At 53.5% G+C, this 17,225-nt stretch overlaps 3 protein-coding genes across 3 annotated transcripts; 2 read left to right on the forward strand and 1 right to left on the reverse strand.

The window, feature by feature from the left end:
* Nucleotides 1-90: 90 nt before the first annotated feature.
* Nucleotides 91-5,706, reverse strand: TGAM01_v209222 (hypothetical protein; the record flags this gene model as incomplete). Its single annotated transcript, XM_024550513.1, has 4 exons — nt 91-645; nt 721-4,991; nt 5,116-5,439; nt 5,535-5,706. 4 exons carry the CDS (start codon nt 5,704-5,706, stop codon nt 91-93), a joined length of 5,322 nt encoding a protein of 1,773 aa, XP_024404758.1.
* Nucleotides 5,707-11,035: 5,329 nt separating this feature from the next.
* On the forward strand, nt 11,036-15,538 carry TGAM01_v209223 (brefeldin A resistance protein; the record flags this gene model as incomplete). Its single annotated transcript, XM_018809494.1, has 1 exon — nt 11,036-15,538. The coding sequence occupies one exon, from the start codon at nt 11,036-11,038 to the stop codon at nt 15,536-15,538; it is 4,503 nt and encodes a 1,500-aa protein (XP_018657278.1).
* A 288-nt stretch (nt 15,539-15,826) lies between these two features.
* TGAM01_v209224 (hypothetical protein) lies at nt 15,827-16,807 on the forward strand (the record flags this gene model as incomplete). The annotated part of the gene is made up of 1 exon (XM_018809493.2): nt 15,827-16,807. A coding segment is annotated over one exon (981 nt), but the record flags the coding sequence as incomplete, so codon positions are not given.
* Between the last annotated feature and the right edge of the window lie 418 nt (nt 16,808-17,225).

Genomic DNA, 17,225 nt, shown 5'->3' on the forward strand with positions numbered 1-17,225 from the left:
TAGGCAGTGAGATCCTACGAGGCGCAGATAAATTGGGGGTATAGTCCTGCAGTCCCCACGCCGACCAGCTGCGTCTGTCACGGACGTCGCTTAGAAGCAATTCAGGCTGCCCTTCTTCTTCTTGCCCTTGTTGATGGCCTGCATTCTCTCTTCCAGCTGCCTTCGAGCAGCCTCGGCCGCCTGTCTCTTCTTCCGCTCCTCTTCGACTGCTTGCATGCTGAAGCGGTTGTCCTGTGACTGGTCGACTTGTCGCTCCTTCACTTCCTTCAGCTCAGCCTCGAGCTCTTGAGCGCGCTTCTTCCAGGCGTCGCAGTCCGCCTTGACCTTCTTGGACTGCAGTTCCAAATCACCAAGAGCCTGCTCCAACGTCTCCGTCATTTTACGCTCAGCAGTAAGATGCTTCTCGATGGATCTGATGCGAGCCTCTTGATCCTCAGTAACTTGGGAAATATTGAAATTGTTGCTGGGTGGGCGTGCTGATGTGGGAGAGCTGGGCACTCCGTTTGCGGGGGCACCATTGGGTAGAGGCGGCAGGGGAACGGAAGGAGGGGGCGATGGGAGAGAGTTGTGCGAAGAACTCTTGCGGATTGTCGAATTGGAGTTGGATCGCTGGACATCTCCCTTGATGATTTCGTTGTACTTCATCTGTTATCAACAGTTAGCAAAGGCCTTTAGTGCTACAAAAGGTGAAGATTAGAGAAAGGGAGGGGAAATTTTTACCTGGAGAGTAGCATATTCCTCGCGAACTGTTTCCAGCTCAGACTGGAGCTTCAGTCTTGAAGTCAACGCCTCGTCGAGCTGAGCATTACGCTCAGACTGTAATGAGCTCAAGCGGTTGTTGGTTACTTGAACCTCGTCAAAGTTGTGCTGCAGCTGTTCCTCGAGTTCCTCGATGAGGCGAGAGTTCTTCTTGTTGCGGCCATCAAGATCTTCCACCTTGGCCTTGACTGCGGCGAGCTGATCCGTCAGGGGACCGGACGTGGCGTTTGCGTTACCAGGGAGCATGCCCGCAATGATAGTCTTGACACCCTCGAGGTCTCGAACAAGGGAATCGTTGATGTTGGAAAGCTCCGTCACATGGTTCGTAAGATCTCCAATCTTCTTCTGGTCAGCGATGAGAGCCCTAATCCGCTCACCTAGCTTTTCCAAGGGCAACTCTGCACCAAAGACGGCAGCGATCTGGGTAGCAACGTTTGTCAACTCGTCTCTCGACTGAGCGAGATCGTCCTCTAGTTTGAGAATAGCTTCGGAATGCTCAGTCAAAAGCACCTCCATCTGCTTCTCGTAGCCTGTCTGCTCGTTGTGCTTGAGCTCGGCTAGCTCTTGAGCGTGATTCTGTTTTAGAGCCTCCATTTCTTCTTGGTGTGCCTTTGTAGCATCCTCGTGGCTAGCAATCAACTGTTCCAACTTATGAGACAGTTCTTGGTGCCGAGCAGTCGTCTCCGCAGTGACCTCGCTGTGCATCTTGGACATGTCATCCATTGCAGCCCGAGCAGATCGATGGAGAGCCTCGAGCTCAGTCACCTTGGTAGCGTTACTGGTGATGACGGCCTTGTACTCGTCAATCTCTCCGCGTAGGAACTCAATGAGCCCTTGCTGCTTGCGAACCTCCTTCTTGGCTTCCTCGGCATCTCTTCCAGCTGCAACAAGAGATTCTGACTCCGCCAGCTGAAGGTTGGCAGCCTCAACTTGAGCCTCCAACTGCTGAATAGTCGCTTGCATCTCCCTCTCTGTGCTTCGCATGGACACCAAGGCAGAGTGATGCTTGCTTTCCCATCCAGCCAGCTCCGCCTGTAGCGTAGAAACCCGTTCGTTGTAAGGAATATCAGTCTCTTCTTCGTCGCTTGGCGTGAACTCTCTGGTGGGAGTGGATGCCACAGATTTGCGGAGGATCTCGACCTCGCTTGTGAGATCGCGCTCGCGGGCAGCGTGCGCCGAACGCAGGTCGGACAGCTGCCTCTCGCTCTGCTCAAGTTGACCACGTAGAGTAGCAACCATTGACATATCCACAGGAGAGACCTTCAAGCTGGAGCGTTCACGCGCCAAGCCTGAGATGATGGCCATTTTGCTCTCCATCTCCTTCTTAGCTGATGCCACGTCTGATTCGAGCTCCTGGATCCGCTCGCTACGAGACTGGAGTTCATGGATGGCCGAGTTGAGACTTAGTTCGAATGACTGCATGGTCTCGGGCTTCCCTTCAAAGTTTTCGGCTGCAAGATTCCTTAGGGAGACAAACGATCGCTGAGCGCGATCCACGCCTAGAAGGTTTTGGCTCGACTTGCGGCGGATTACGCGAGGACCGGCTTCGACAGTTCTAGCTTTTGTGACTTCTGTCTTGAGCTCTTCAACCATGTCAAGCGTTTCGTGGTGCTTCATCTCGAGTTGGGCGTATTTCATAGCCAGTTCCAGTTCGGCAGCTTCTTTCTCTTCGGCCAAGACCCTAAGTCTCTCAAGCTCCGCAATAAGACGCTCATTCTGCTCGCTGTGCTCGTTCTGTTCAGACTTGGCTTGCTCAACTGGTTCAACAAGCTCGAAATCGTCTGACTCAGCGTGCTGCTCAATCTCTTGCTGCTCGATTTCTTGCTGCTCAACTTCACGCTGCTCAACGTGTTCAACATCGTGATGCTCAACTTGATGCTGATGAATGGGTTCAGCTAGCTCAATGTGCTCCACGTGCTCAGGCTTCTTCTTTGGCTCGTTCTGCTCACGCAGCCCAATATGCTCGACAAGTTCCTGTGTAAGATCCTCAACAGATGTGGCGGGCTTGGCGGTAGCAGTGTCGTCGTCAGATTCGAGATCCATGTGGGTAGTATCCGCTGTGATGGGCGAGTCAATGACAGAAGAGAGTTCAGACGACAGAGATCGAGGGACCGACGATCGTACGTCATCCTTTGCGTCGCTTGTCGTCGCAGACTGGAACGATTCGGGGCGAGTCTCGGTGGCAGCATCGACAGACATGATGGAATGGCGTGCCTGGCTGGGGTAGCGAGCCTCGTCAATGGCGTCCTGAAGCTCTGATAACTTCTTCTTGGCCTCTTCATACTTGGCATGCAGCCTACCGTAGTCGTTGACGGTATTCTCGTGCTCAGTTTGGAGGTCAAATAGTTCACGAGTCACCAATTCCAGCTTATCGGAGACAAACTTGTTCTGTGCAGTAACCTGGTTTTGGGCGACATCGTCACCAGACTGCTCTTCGACCGCCTTGACGGCATCTTCATCGTTTTCGACAACAGGCGCGAGTGTTGGTGTCGCATCGGAGTCGTGTTCCTGAGCTTTGGAGCCCTCGCTTGTTTCATCTTCAGAGTCGCGTACTTTGGACTCGTCGACATGGTCAAGCTCGTGAAGTAGAGCATCCAACTTGCCCAAGCTCCTCTGCCTCTCAATGACTTGCTCAAGCCGTTCAATTTCTCGCTGCATGAGCTCGGCATCTTGATCTGCTTCAGCAAGTCGTTCTTCCAGTGTGGAAATGTACTCCTCGGACGCAGCTTCGTTCTCGCGAACACGCGAAATTTCCTTGCGGAGTTCAACGATAATCGTAGCATTCTTTTCCTCGCCGCTGGTGTGCCCATCCAGCTTAGTCTCCAGGTCGTGAAGATAGTTTGCAGTGTGGGATTCGCGGTCCGCGAGCTTTTGAAGGCGTGATTGCAGCTGAGAGTTGATCGTCTCAACATAGGCACACTTAGTCTCCTTCTCAAGCAGGTTTGTTTCCGTATTTGACAGCGTAGTGCGGGTGCTTGACAGGGATTGCTCGAGCGTCTGGATAGTCTTTTCATACTCAAGCACGACTTGCTCAACCGCCTTGGCAAATGAGTTGGACCGGTTCAGTCGATCTGTTGCGTTCTCTCCTTGGAGCTCGTCAAGCTGGCGATGGTGCTCAGATTCGCTCTCCTGGGCTTTGGCCATTTCAGAAATCAGGTGAGCATGGCGTTGGCTCAGGGTGTTGTAGTTTTCTTGTGCATCCAGAAGCTGATTCTGAAGCTCCAGGTCCCGTTCATTCTGTCTATCCGATCGCTCGCTGGATCTATTAGCACTGCGCGGCTGTTCGGTAAGCCCAGTATTGGCGCTGCGTATTTGTTCGCGCAAAAACGCTACTTCGGCCTTTAGTCGCTCAATAATGGCATTCTTGTCTCCCTCTTCGACCTGCTGAATTCGAGGCTTCGACTGAATGGCGCGAGCTCGCTGAGCATACTGAACGGTGTTTAATGTCTCGCTGAGATGGAATTCCGGTGGAGTGACGCAGGCAATCATGTAGGTGATGGCGTTGCCACCAAGCGAGTCCTGGAGAAGTCGAGTGAGCTTGGAATCGCGATATGAGACATGGGCGCCCGAGTTTCGCGACGAAAGTTGACTAATGACTTTCCCCAGCGCAGCCAGTCCGGCATTGATAGATATTCCTTCCTTGGCACGCTCGCCCTGGGCACCCGTGTTCTTCAGTCTCTCACTACCGGCCAAATCGACAAAGTGCAGCTTGCTATCGGTGGTTACGGAGATGTCTTGGCCGCTCATGGCCTCCAGAGGCATCGAGTGACGCTTATCGGCGTTGGAGTACTTGCTCTTGCGCTGGACCAGGTTGAGCGAAAAAACGGCGTGGGAGCGGGATGATTTGGCGTTGATGGCAGTAGCATCGGTTTGGCGAATGGACGAGCCAAAGTCGAGGGCGTTGAGAATGTCGTCGACGCAGGTGATGTCGACCTGATGCAGGCCAGTGAGAATGATGTTGCCTTTTACGTCTTCGCGGATCGCGACTGAGGTCCGGTCATTGAACCCTGTCGAGTCTGCAACCAAGAGATCTCGGAGCGTCTCGTTATAGATTTCGACGTACGTGGCCGTCATCGCCCAATTCCGATCACCCAGGTTATTCTGTTGTCCATATCCACGGGGCGGCGACCTGAAGCTACTCGCGCTCTTCATCGTGCTGCCATTACTACTTGATCCGCCTTTCTGTACATCTAGATGCTCGAAAAGGGCGGACGCCGCTCGGGGAATGACACCTAAGAGAGGAAACTGGTGGTCAGCGAGGCAGAACTGTATGGACTACGCGCAGAAAGGCGATTGCGTAGCCATGAAAATATGCAAGTACGAGTTGAAATCGCAGCAAAGGTGAAGAGCTCATACCCATATCTTCGGGATCCGAATTCGCGTCGGGGCTCGACGTGCCCATGGTATGTGATTTACCAGCACCAGACTGGCCATAGGCAAGGAGGGATACATTGTATCCTTGCGTAAAAGCATTGATGCTGTCAGACAGGTAGTCCCAGATGCCACTTTGGTTAACTTCTGGGCCAAAGACACGGTCGAAAACGAAGAGCTTGCGGCCCTGGGGAGAATCGATGGACAGGCTCGTGTTGGAGGTGACGTGCACCATGGGGCGCTGGAAGCGCTGTGGAATCAAGTCATATCCAGGATCTTCCGGTCTCAATTGCGGTCGTACCCGGACAGCTGCGAAGGAGAGGCGTTCATTGTCAGTTCACTTTTGATCAGGCACCAAACGTGCATTTATAAGCTCCAGAAGAAGGTAAACGAGAAATGCGTACCGACGCGGACAGCTGTCCGGTTGTCCTCGTCCGAGGCTCTGCTCTCGCCGCCTTGCTTGCTGTTCATACTCAACCGACTGTTGCTCCTTGGTTGAGGACGAGTAGCAATCGCGCTCAGGGGACGCTGAAGCTTATGCGCTGGCGATGGTGAGGCCGGCGGAGAAGAAGCCATGGCGCAAGACGTGAAGCGAAGCGGACCCAGATGTCACCCAGGGAGCGACGCTCCGTAATAGCTCGAGAGCTGGTCCAAGGCCGTAGGGACCCGTTATCGACGGCGCGCACAAGCCAGCGGGACTGCACGGCGCGCAGACGCGCACAAGCGATTGAGTGAGTATTTGTGCCCAGAGGCGCGAACACTAGCGACAATAGTCAGGGACTGCGGCAGCGCTACAGCGGCAAAGGGGGAAAATCGGCAGAATTAAGAATTAAGGTGTAAACGAGCGAATAAAGGAATGAGGGAAGGGGGAGAAGAGAGCGCGTGGTGATGCCCCAGAAGAAAAGAGCGACGATGGTGAGAGAGAGAAAGAGTCGAAGAGTCGAAGAGCAGATCGTCAACTAACGGCTGGAGTGTATCGCGCCGATCGTTGTTGCTGCTAGTAGTAGCAGGAATTTGAAATTTTCTAATAATATTCGCTTCTCTGCCTCTTCGTCTCTCGACTCTTGTCCGCAACGGCCCCCCTTGTCGTCTTGCTCTGATCCAATCTGCGCACCTGCTGGCTGGTGGGGACGCGATGCTGGTGCATGAACTCGTACCGGTAGGTAGGCAGGCGATGCGTGGCGTCTGCGATGCGTCTGGATGGAGACTGTATGGAGTCTGTAGGCGTAGATAGAGAATGCCTATTAGGGAGTACACGTGTATGTCTGCATATGTCGGGCAGAGCTACCGCGAATAGCGTCTGGGCAGGTCTGGATTTGCGTGACGGCTTCTTCGGTCGGTTGATCGAGGGTGGATATCGCGACTGCTGGTTCCTGGTGGTGATTGCAGTTCCAGGTTGCTGGTCGGGGTCCTCGTTCGCCTATCAAAATGGACAAGTCTCTGTAAGCCGGGAGGTCGATGGACAAGGGCGTCCAGGGCCCTTGGACGGGTGGATTTGCTATCCGTACCTAATTAAACAAGCGCCAGGCCTGCAGCCCACCACGGGGTGGAAGTGGAAGTGAGAGTCGTACTGAGGCCTGTCGGCTTGTACGAGCAGAGGCAGGATTGGACTCTACTGTACTGATTTGGCCAATCAGTCGGGTGTGAGTAGAGAGGAGAGTCTGCACGCGCAAGGTGGGAGAGGAAAGGCTGGCTGTGGTGTTTTGGACTTGAGATGGAAAAGGGGAGAGGCTGCAATGCGAATCCAGCCGCCACCACCAGCTGTTAGTACCTGTAGGCAATGGCAGTAGTGCTGCCGGTTAATCTTGGCTATTATAGCACAGACGAAGAGAAAAATCGATAGACTCGGAGAGGGAAAAACACATAGCCAGCACGAGCATGGAACTGTTACAGAGGACTACAGAGAGCACAGAGCACTATCATCTACCCGTTAAGGATTCAATGAGTCAACCTCTAAAAGACGCATCACTGGATACGCAATCTTGACGCCACAGTTTATCGGATGCAGCTCTTACAGAACTTGAAGAGTGAAGATACTATTCAATTCAGATATAGAGAGTGCATTATCCCTTGAGCAGCAGCAGCAGCAGCAGCAGCACGCAGAATTGATGCCCTCATCAGGCTGCAACATAATTGCCACAGCGCCGTGCCCCAAAAACCCCTGAAACTCGCAGCGCTTGCCAGTGCCCAAAATGGTCAAGAGTCAGGGGATCCCAGCGCCAAAGTGGCCACAGCATGTGCGCGCTAGGCTTCTTGGGGATCCTGGCCCGCCATAACCCCCTGTCTAGCCACCGTGAAGCCCTGAGGCTTGCTGTCCAGCGCTCGGAAAGAAAAAAAAGATGGCCTCGACGGTTTTGTGGCTTTTTTTGGCCTGACGCACCATCGATCCATCATGGACGAAACGAGCCTCGATTCTTGTCGCTTGTTCCTGGATTTCTCAGTCGGGCTAGTCAGACGGCAGCATCTCGTCCCCTGACAGCTACGCTATTACCAGTCAGTTCCAGGCTGCTGTGCCCCGTGCTGCTCTCGCTCCATGCTCCGCCAAAATCCGAAACCGCAAGCAACAGCATCTACACGTCCAAAACCTCTCTTCTCCGCCACCCCTGTTACGCTGCTGTAGTCGAGCCAATACTGACCCTGGGAGACCTAGAAATTAGCACAAGAAGACGATAACCGAAGAATAATGCACAGCAGCGCCCGTCCTTCAATTCTCCACGATATTGCCACATGCGAGCCGCGATTTGCAGGAAGAGTCGGGCAAGGCTGATTTGCTGGGAGTTGAGCCCACTGCGGGACGCGATGGCACGTCTAGCGCGTGTGACAAACTCGGTGGTGGGAACGCAAGAGAATCCGCTCTATTTTTTCTGAAAACCTCGATCGCTAGCTACGTCTCCATACGAGTATTGCCTACGGGGTTACACAGCCATACTATCCGGCTGAGACTCGACAAACTGGGCCAAGCTTGCCACCTATCGCGGTGGTGGCTTTTCGACAGTCTCCGCGCTTCTACATGTCCCGGCAAATCAGATTCACTGCCCGAGACACTGTCCTGCCAAAGACTCCGGTTACTGCACATGTCTCTCGTCGCTACGGGCATCGTATCGCAGCACAAGACGCCAGACATGGCGTCGAAATAAGATGAGAGCACCCCCCAGACCGGGGTTGGCGGCCTGTCCAATCTGCCGTCTTAATTTGCTGCTCCGCCCACCCGTCATCGCCGTTGCCGTCTCTCTGCCGCCTCACCAGCAAAGTCCTTGATGTGAGCGGACCAGCCAGCGGTTTGCCGGTTTCACATATCGCCCTTGGTTATGCGAGATGCGCCACGTTTCGTCATATAAGAGGCAAACAAGGCCGACAGGAGGTTCAGCTATACACAAGGACGCAACTGCGAGCATCAGCCCAACCATACCATATACTGTAGGTTGTTGCATGGAGTCAACACTTGTACGTACCGGGTTCACACCCTGGAAAGCCCTGCGCTCGGGTCCGTCACATCGTCAACGGCAAACGGTCAGTCTCTGCGAGCAATTAAACGTGCATGCCTGTGCGGCCGACCGCCTGTCGATCTCCTTCCATTCACGGCGCTCTCGCCTCAGCTGGGCCGACATGTGGTGGACAAGCATGCCCGGCCAGGGATGGCATCACGGTGCTTCTACACTGTCAATGAGACTACATGGTCCTTTACTTACTTGTACATATGCCACAAGTAGTAACAATGAGTGCAATCCCGGTTCTCAGCCCCAGCTTTACATTTCCCGTTATTCCCCAGCAGGGACCAATCCACCTGACAAATCAGCAACAGTCCCAAGCCAAATGACTGGTTAGACAACTGGTTAGACAATCATCGTCAAGCAATCAGTGCTACAAGTCCACATCACAGACCTTCTGCCTGTGCTGCCTCACCACCATTTGTAATTGCTGCTTGGTAATGCCACTGCTACCTACTTTGTACAATCCCCTAATAAAGAATGGCACACACCATCAATTTTATTTTGTGCGTCCCAAATGAAGATGCATCGCACTAGCTCACTTCAACCGCAGGGTAATCTTCCTCGTCAAGGAATCAATCCCAGAATATCGCCTTGCGTAAATGATGATCGGTGCACGAGGCACCAGATGCGGACTTGACCACAAGCTAGAATAGGCCCAGCGCAGAGCTCTTCAGGCAAAGCTGATCATAGCGCCTAACCGTGAACAGAGTTGAATACGTGTGCAGGCGAGTTGGGGAAATGCTGGTTGTTGGCATCTCATCTCCCCGCGAATAAACGCTTTAGGCTCTTACGATTAATTAATATAAGCAGCGGAAGCCGATATTGCAACCGAGAGTAGCTCGACAAGTGGGCCAGCAGCATGACACTCTATCGAGTAATATCAGCCTGTACCATGATGAAGATAGCCGAGAATGCGCATCTGCGGCCATCCGATGCTGTATCTCTTGGTATTACTATCGAGTGTACCTAGGAAATGGAAGAACTACTATACATCCATCGGCAATTCCCTAGTATAATCGAACTAAGGAAACTGCCCTCATATACGTACAGTCACACCTTTGATCAAGTCGTTTCTGTTGCTATATACTAACAACCTCTTGTGGGATTGAATTTGCGTGCTTGGCGGCAGTCCATAAGATCACTACATGTACCTACCTAGTCGTAGTTTCGATGCATGCCTAGGTAGGTATTATAAGCAGATTCTCTTTAATTATCTTGTCATCCGGATTAAGAAAAAGTAGGGTTTTATCTGACCTATAGCCAAGTAGAACTAAAAGATATAGCAGCAGCTAAAGACCTGCCTCAGTAAAATCCCAAGCTATAATGCATCTGATATACCATTTACATGTGCACAGCACTCCAGGGCTTGCGTCGCAGCTCTCTGCTACTAGGTACATAGGTAAACAACATTATCTTGCCAGAGTCACCATACATATATTAAATCTTGTACTTTTCTCCTAAACAGCCACATATCATGCGGGCGACGGCGCTGCAAGCTTTTGATTCCACAACATGCATGTGCTGTTGCAAAGTCAGCAGCGCTAGTCTTCTTGCTGCATATATGTTGTTGGAGATAATTCCATCTTGCGGACTTATAGCGCAGCAAAGTTTCTGTTCATGTAAAGAATCAAGGCGTCAATGAGCGGTGATATTAAGGATGATGTCAAGCATCTATATGTTGGCCTGTAGTTAACTGGTATACTACGTCATTCATTCATGATCCATACTCTTCTTCGTACATGCAATCGCCTATCCCATTATACAGCTTCAATATGCAGGCCCTGCTTATCAGCTTTTACCAACATTTCACTCCGCAATTATACCTCTGTTTAAAATAAATGTAAATCCGAGTCCCGTATAGTCTAAACTGTCCGCAATAAGCGGTAGGCTCGGCCTCGGCCGCCCGGCAGACGTCGTCATCATCGGAGGCGACAAGACCGCCGATCTCAACCACCAAGCAGCACGTCCAATGAGCTCATGGAATACATTTACCGCCTAACCGCAAAAGAGCTGGAACGCGCGCAGCTCAATTCCCTTTATCTTAGCTTGATCCTATTCAATGTTAATTAATACACTTCCTGTTCAATTGTTAGCCCTTTCAACTCGTGGCGTTTCTAGCAACCAATGACGGAAGTAAACGCACAGTGTCTCCGTGGACTAGAATGCCAAGCGGAAACTCTATCGTCATACACTCGCCATAGTCGGTGGAAGCGGACTCTTAAAGTCCCTTTGTCGGACTTTTGAAGTTTTCCGAAAGAGATGGTTAAAAGTCAAGGCGAAATCCTGGTGGAATTGTAGGTGGACGAATTGATGAAGTTGATGCGATATCTCGAGACGCTTTCTATTGAACGCTGGAACATGTTGCATCCAAGCCCGTCCTTTTACAACGGCTTTTGTTTCATTCCAAGTACATGATGAGTAAAAGTCCTCGGCCAGCGGACAAGGAGCTTCAAGCCTCTTCAGACGACACAAGTGCCACTCTCCCCAATGAAAGTCGAGGAGCCGATCACAAAGACCAAGATGCCTCGTCCTTGGCCGGCGGCGATGTCTTGTCAAGCAGCGATGCCTCGTCAATAGAAAGTCTTCATGAGCCATCTAGGCTACCAAGTGGTCCTAGAGATGGCCAGAACGAAGACGACATCTTCCGCGCACTCTCCCGCCGCCGGACAACAAACACCACCGGCTCCAGCATAGGCGACGACCAGGAACCAGCAGAGATTGAACGGCTCATGTCACGCATGTTTGGCCATGCCCGGCGCGAACAGGGCCAGGAAGAGCGCATGCGACACAGCGGCGTCATCTTCCGCGACCTGACCGTCAAAGGCGTCGGCCTCGGCGCCAGTCTTCAGCCTACCGTGGGCGACATATTCCTCGGCCTTCCCAGGGCCATTAGAAACCTCGTCAAAGGGGGCCGTAAAGCCGCCCAGGCTAAACCACCCGTGAGAGAGCTGATTAGCCAATTCAACGGCTGCGTCCGACCGGGTGAGCTTCTGCTGGTGCTGGGACGGCCCGGCGCAGGATGCTCGACGTTTCTCAAGGCGTTCTGTAACCAGCGGTATGGCTTCAAAGCGGTAGAAGGAAGTGTCACGTATGGCGGGACGTCTGCCAAGGATATAGCCAAACACTTCCGTGGCGAAGTCATTTATAACCCCGAGGATGATTTGCATTATCCAACTCTGACGGTCAAGAGGACGCTTTCCTTTGCGCTTCAGACACGCACTCCTGGAAAAGAGGATCGTCTCGAGGGCGAAAGCCGTCAGTCATACGTCAAGGAATTCCTCCGCGTAGTGACCAAACTCTTCTGGATAGAACACACCCTAGGCACCAAAGTCGGCAACGAATACATCCGCGGCGTTTCCGGCGGCGAGAGAAAGCGCGTCAGTATCGCAGAGGCAATGATCACACGAGCCTCCGTGCAAGGATGGGACAACTCTAGCAAAGGCCTCGACGCAAGCACAGCGCTGGAATACGTCAGGGCCATACGAGCCATGACAAACATGGGCAAGATTTCGACGTCGGTCTCGCTGTACCAAGCCGGAGAGTCCCTGTATGAGTTGGTGGACAAGGTCCTGATCATCGATGGCGGCAAGTGTCTCTACTTTGGGCCTGCGGAAAAGGCAAAGCAGTATTTCCTAGACTTGGGATTTGACTGCCCTGATCGATGGACGACGGCCGACTTCTTGACGTCTGTCAGCGACCAGCATGAGCGAAGCATTCGTTCTGGATGGGAGAATCGTATTCCGCGATCACCGGATGAGTTCTTTGATGCGTACCGGCAAAGCGACATATACAGGGAGAACCTTGCAGACATGGACAGCTTTGAAGAGGAAGTACGTCGTAAAGCGGAAGAGCGAGAGGTTGCCACCGCACAGTCCAAGAAACCGGTGGAAAACAACTACACTTTGGCCTTTCACCAACAAGTCATTGCCCTCACCAAGCGCCAGTTTCTCATCATGATAGGCGACAAAACATCGCTATTCGGCAAATGGGGCGGACTCATCTTCCAAGGCTTAATCGTGGGAAGTCTCTTCTTCTCTCTCCCGTCGACATCACTGGGGGCGTTTCCCCGTGGAGGCGCCATCTTCTTTCTTCTGCTGTTTAATGCCCTCCTCGCGTTGAGCGAAATGACGGCGGCATTCTCTTCCAAGCCCATCATGCTCAAGCAAAAGTCGTTTTCGTTTTACCGACCTGCTGCTTATGCCATTGCGCAGACGGTTATGGATGTGCCTCTTGTTTTCATCCAGATTGTCTTGTTCAACACTCTTATATACTTTATGGCAGATCTTGCGCGCACGGCATCGCAGTACTTCATCGCAACACTTATCCTCTGGCAGGTCACCATGGTCACGTATGCCTTCTTTCGAAGTTTGGCGGCTTGGTGCCCTACTCTTGATGAAGCCACGCGATTTACGGGTGTCTCGCTACAAATTTTGATTGTGTACACTGGTTACTTGATTCCTCCTTCATCGATGAGAGTGTGGTTCTCCTGGCTTCGACGTATTAATTGGATTCAATACGGTTTCGAATGCTTAATGGCAAATGAATTCACAGGCTTACAGCTCGTCTGTGTTGGTCCGAATCTAGTACCCCAAGGTCCTGGCACATCGCCGCAATTCCAATCTTGTACTCTGGCAGGTAGCCAACCAGGGCAGACAGTCGTCGAAGGCGCAGCATACATCGAAATCGCCTTTCAGTACTCCCGTTCGCATCTCTGGCGCAACTTTGGCATTCTCTGGGTCTTCTTCGCCTTCTTTGTTGCCCTGGCGGCGCTCGGAATGGAGCTGATGAAGCCAAACGCCGGCGGAGGCGCAATCACCATGTTCAAACGAGGCCAGGTGCCCAAGACTGTGGAGGCGTCCATCGAGACTGGCGGCAGAGGCCTGGACAAGAAGATGGACGAAGAGACCGGCGTGACCAGCCACATCACACCCGCCATGATCGAGGAGAAAGAGCCCGAGAAGAGCGACTCGAGCAGCGGCGGCCCGAAAATCGCAAAGAACGAGACTGTCTTTACGTTCCGCAACATCAACTACACCATTCCGTATGAAAAGGGAACGAGGGACCTGCTGCAAGATGTCCAAGGCTACGTCCGGCCAGGAAGGCTCACGGCGCTCATGGGCGCATCAGGGGCGGGAAAGACGACGCTGCTCAATGCCCTGGCCCAGCGCATCCGCTTCGGAACCATCAGCGGCGAGTTTCTCGTCGACGGCCGGCCTCTGCCCAAGTCCTTCCAGCGAGCGACGGGGTTCGCCGAGCAGATGGACATCCACGAGCGCACGGCCACTGTGCGCGAGGCTCTGCAGTTTTCTGCGCTGCTGCGACAGCCTCAGGAGGTCCCCAAGGAGGAGAAGCTCGCGTACTGCGAGACAATCATTGATCTTCTCGAGATGAGAGACATTGCCGGTGCAACAATTGGAAGAGTCGGCCAGGGCCTCAACCAGGAGCAGCGCAAGCGGCTGACGATTGGCGTCGAGCTGGCGTCCAAGCCCGAGCTGCTCATGTTCCTCGACGAGCCAACATCGGGCCTCGACTCTGGCGCTGCCTTCAACATTGTGCGATTCCTGCGCAAGCTGGCTGATGCCGGCCAGGCCGTCCTCTGCACCATCCACCAGCCATCAGCCGTGCTCTTTGAACACTTTGACGAGCTCCTCCTCCTCAAATCCGGCGGCAGAGTCGTCTATCACGGCCCGCTTGGGCAGGACAGCCAGACGCTTATCCAGTACTTTGAATCCCACGGCGCCGCCAAGTGCCCCCCCAACGCGAATCCCGCAGAGTACATGCTCGAGGCCATTGGCGCCGGCGACCCCAGCTATCACGGCCAGGACTGGGCCGACGTCTGGGCCTCGTCCGCCGACCACGAAGAGCGCTCCAAGGAGATCCAGCACATGATCGACACGCGGCAGCGAGTCGAGCCGTCGCAGAGCCTCAAGGACGACCGCGAATACGCCGCGCCACTGTCGCTCCAGACGGCATTAGTGGTCAAACGCGCATTTGTCTCGTATTGGCGCTCACCCAACTACATCGTGGGCAAGTTCATGCTGCACATCCTGACGGGCCTCTTCAACTGCTTCACGTTCTGGCGCCTGGGCTACAGCACCATCGCCTACCAGAGCCGGCTCTTCTCCATCTTCATGACGCTGACCATTTCGCCGCCGCTGATCCAGCAGCTGCAGCCCGTCTTCCTCGAGTCGCGCAACCTGTTCCAGTCGCGCGAGAACAGCGCCAAGATCTACAGCTGGGTCGCCTGGACGACGAGCGCCGTGCTGGTCGAGATCCCCTACGGCATCGTCGCCGGCGCCATCTACTTCAACTGCTGGTGGTGGGGGATTTTCGGCACGCGCGTGTCGGGCTTCACGTCGGGCTTCTCGTTCCTGCTGGTGATTGTGTTTGAGCTGTACTACATCAGCTTCGGCCAGGCCATTGCGGCGTTTTCGCCCAACGAGCTGATGGCGAGCCTGCTCGTGCCCGTCTTTTTCCTCTTTGTCGTCAGTTTCTGCGGCGTCGTCGTGCCGCCCAACCAGCTGCCGACCTTTTGGCGCAGTTGGATGTACTGGCTCAGCCCCTTTCACTATCTCATGGAGCCGTTTCTAGGGGCTGCGATCCACGATCATCCTGTAAAGTGCAGCAGCACCGAGTTTGCGCGGTTCAGCGCTCCGCCGGGCGAGACTTGCGAGAGCTATGCCGGGCCGTTTATCAGCCAGAACGGTGGGTATGTGCAGACGGCGGCGGATGGACTGTGTGAACTATGCCAGTACGCGACTGGTGACCAGTTTGGAAAGGGATTCAGCGTGTATTACAGCCATATTTGGCGGGACTTTGGCATCTTTTGCGGCTTCATTGCGTTTAATTTTGGGGTGGTGTATTTCTGCACGTTTTTGAAGTTCAAGGGCAAGAACCCCTTCAAGCGCCGTGGCTGAAACATCAACAAAAGAACAAACAAGGATCACAGCTAGATATCAATTGATTCTACATATTAATAGAAGCTCCTCTCATTCATACTATTATTTCTAATTCATCTATATGCACGCGCTCATATCATCGATTACAGGGTGGGAGCTTTTAATAGAGGCCTCGCTACATCAGTTGGCGGGGTACTGCGCTGCCCCCATTACCGCATATCCCAAGCGCCAATATGCACATAGCCACAACAACCCCCACCATGTATGCCCTAATCAGAAGCCCCAATTCGCGTACTATGAAAGGAAAACTTTTCGCCCTCGTCCCTCTCTCTTCTCTTCCCAATCAATCCATCCTCCCCCGTGCCCTCCCATCTCGCACAGCTTCCAATTCGCCTGGGCTTTTCTCCCACATGGCACACGCAGCACCGTCTTCGCCTCCATGACGCGGAGCTCGCTCCACCGCTGCTCGTTGCTTGTGCGCGCCCAAGAAAGATGCTCCTCTTCCTGATCCGCCATGGCGAGACGGTCGACAACGTGGCGGGCATCTACGCCGGATCGCGCGACTCGGGGCTGACGTCGCACGGCGTGCTGCAGATCCGCCGCCTGGCCGCGCACCTCGCTGAACGGCCGGCTTCGATCAAGTTCATCTACTCGTCCGACCTCCAGCGCGCCGTCAAGACGGCCGACGCCATTGCGGCCGAGCAGAAGCGCGTCTGCTCGCGGGACATTCCCGTCGTCGAGTTCCCTGAGCTGCGCGAAAAGGACTTTGGGAGCGACGAGGGCCTCAAGTTTGGCGACTCGCGCGGCCGTGCGCCGGATTCGGAGACGGCCGAGTCGATGAAGGCGCGCGTCGACGCCTTTCTTGATCGGCATCTGCTGCCGCTCGTCAGCTCCCAGCCCGATGAGTCGGCGGCGTGTGCCATCGTCTCCCACGGCATCATCCTCGGCGTCCTCTACCGCGAGCTCTGCGCCCGCGTCAGCCGAGGCGGCATCACTGTCGACCCCAATCCCAGTGCCGCCAGCTCGCTCATATCCCCTCCGTTCTGGGATAACACCGGCTTCCTCGAATGCACCGTTTCAATCAACAGTGCAGGCGCAGACGAGGACAAGTCGCTGCCGCTCAAGTTGCATGTCCAGCGAGTCAATTGCACCGTCCACCTCAAGGACTTGAAAAAGACTCGAGGAGGCATTGGCAGCGCTGCGTATGACGAAAAGCAGCGCACACTGACGTCCTTCTTCGTGCCGGGGTCGAAGAAGCGAAAAAGTCACGATATGAGTGCTGGCTAAACGACTCTTGCCAGGCATTCCATTCAAAAGGTAAGGACATTTTTTTTTTCTTTTTACTCTTTTCAATGATGATACAACAAATAACTCACAGACCTGTTCTGAACACACAATGTGGAAAATATTTTGTCCAACCGCTGTCTGACATTTACTCTTGCAATTCTTTCTTGTTTGCACACTTTGTCCAAGTTCTTTGCTAACTGAGACAATCAGATTCTAGATACCCGCTTTATGAACACGATATAGATGGAAATAAAACATGATACCCTTTTACTATTATACTTTCATATTCATGTGCCTTCCATTGTGACCGTGACCTCGTGAAATAGATCCTGCCTGTCCTCAGCAGTGTGTGTTCCGATTATTTAACCCTAGACTTTGTAGAACATCTGTAACTATCCTATACCTTATTCTATATCCA

The sequence above is a fragment of the Trichoderma gamsii genome (assembly GCF_001481775.2).
Source record: "Trichoderma gamsii strain T6085 chromosome Unknown Scaffold_43.2, whole genome shotgun sequence".
Lineage (NCBI taxonomy): Eukaryota > Fungi > Ascomycota > Sordariomycetes > Hypocreales > Hypocreaceae > Trichoderma > Trichoderma gamsii.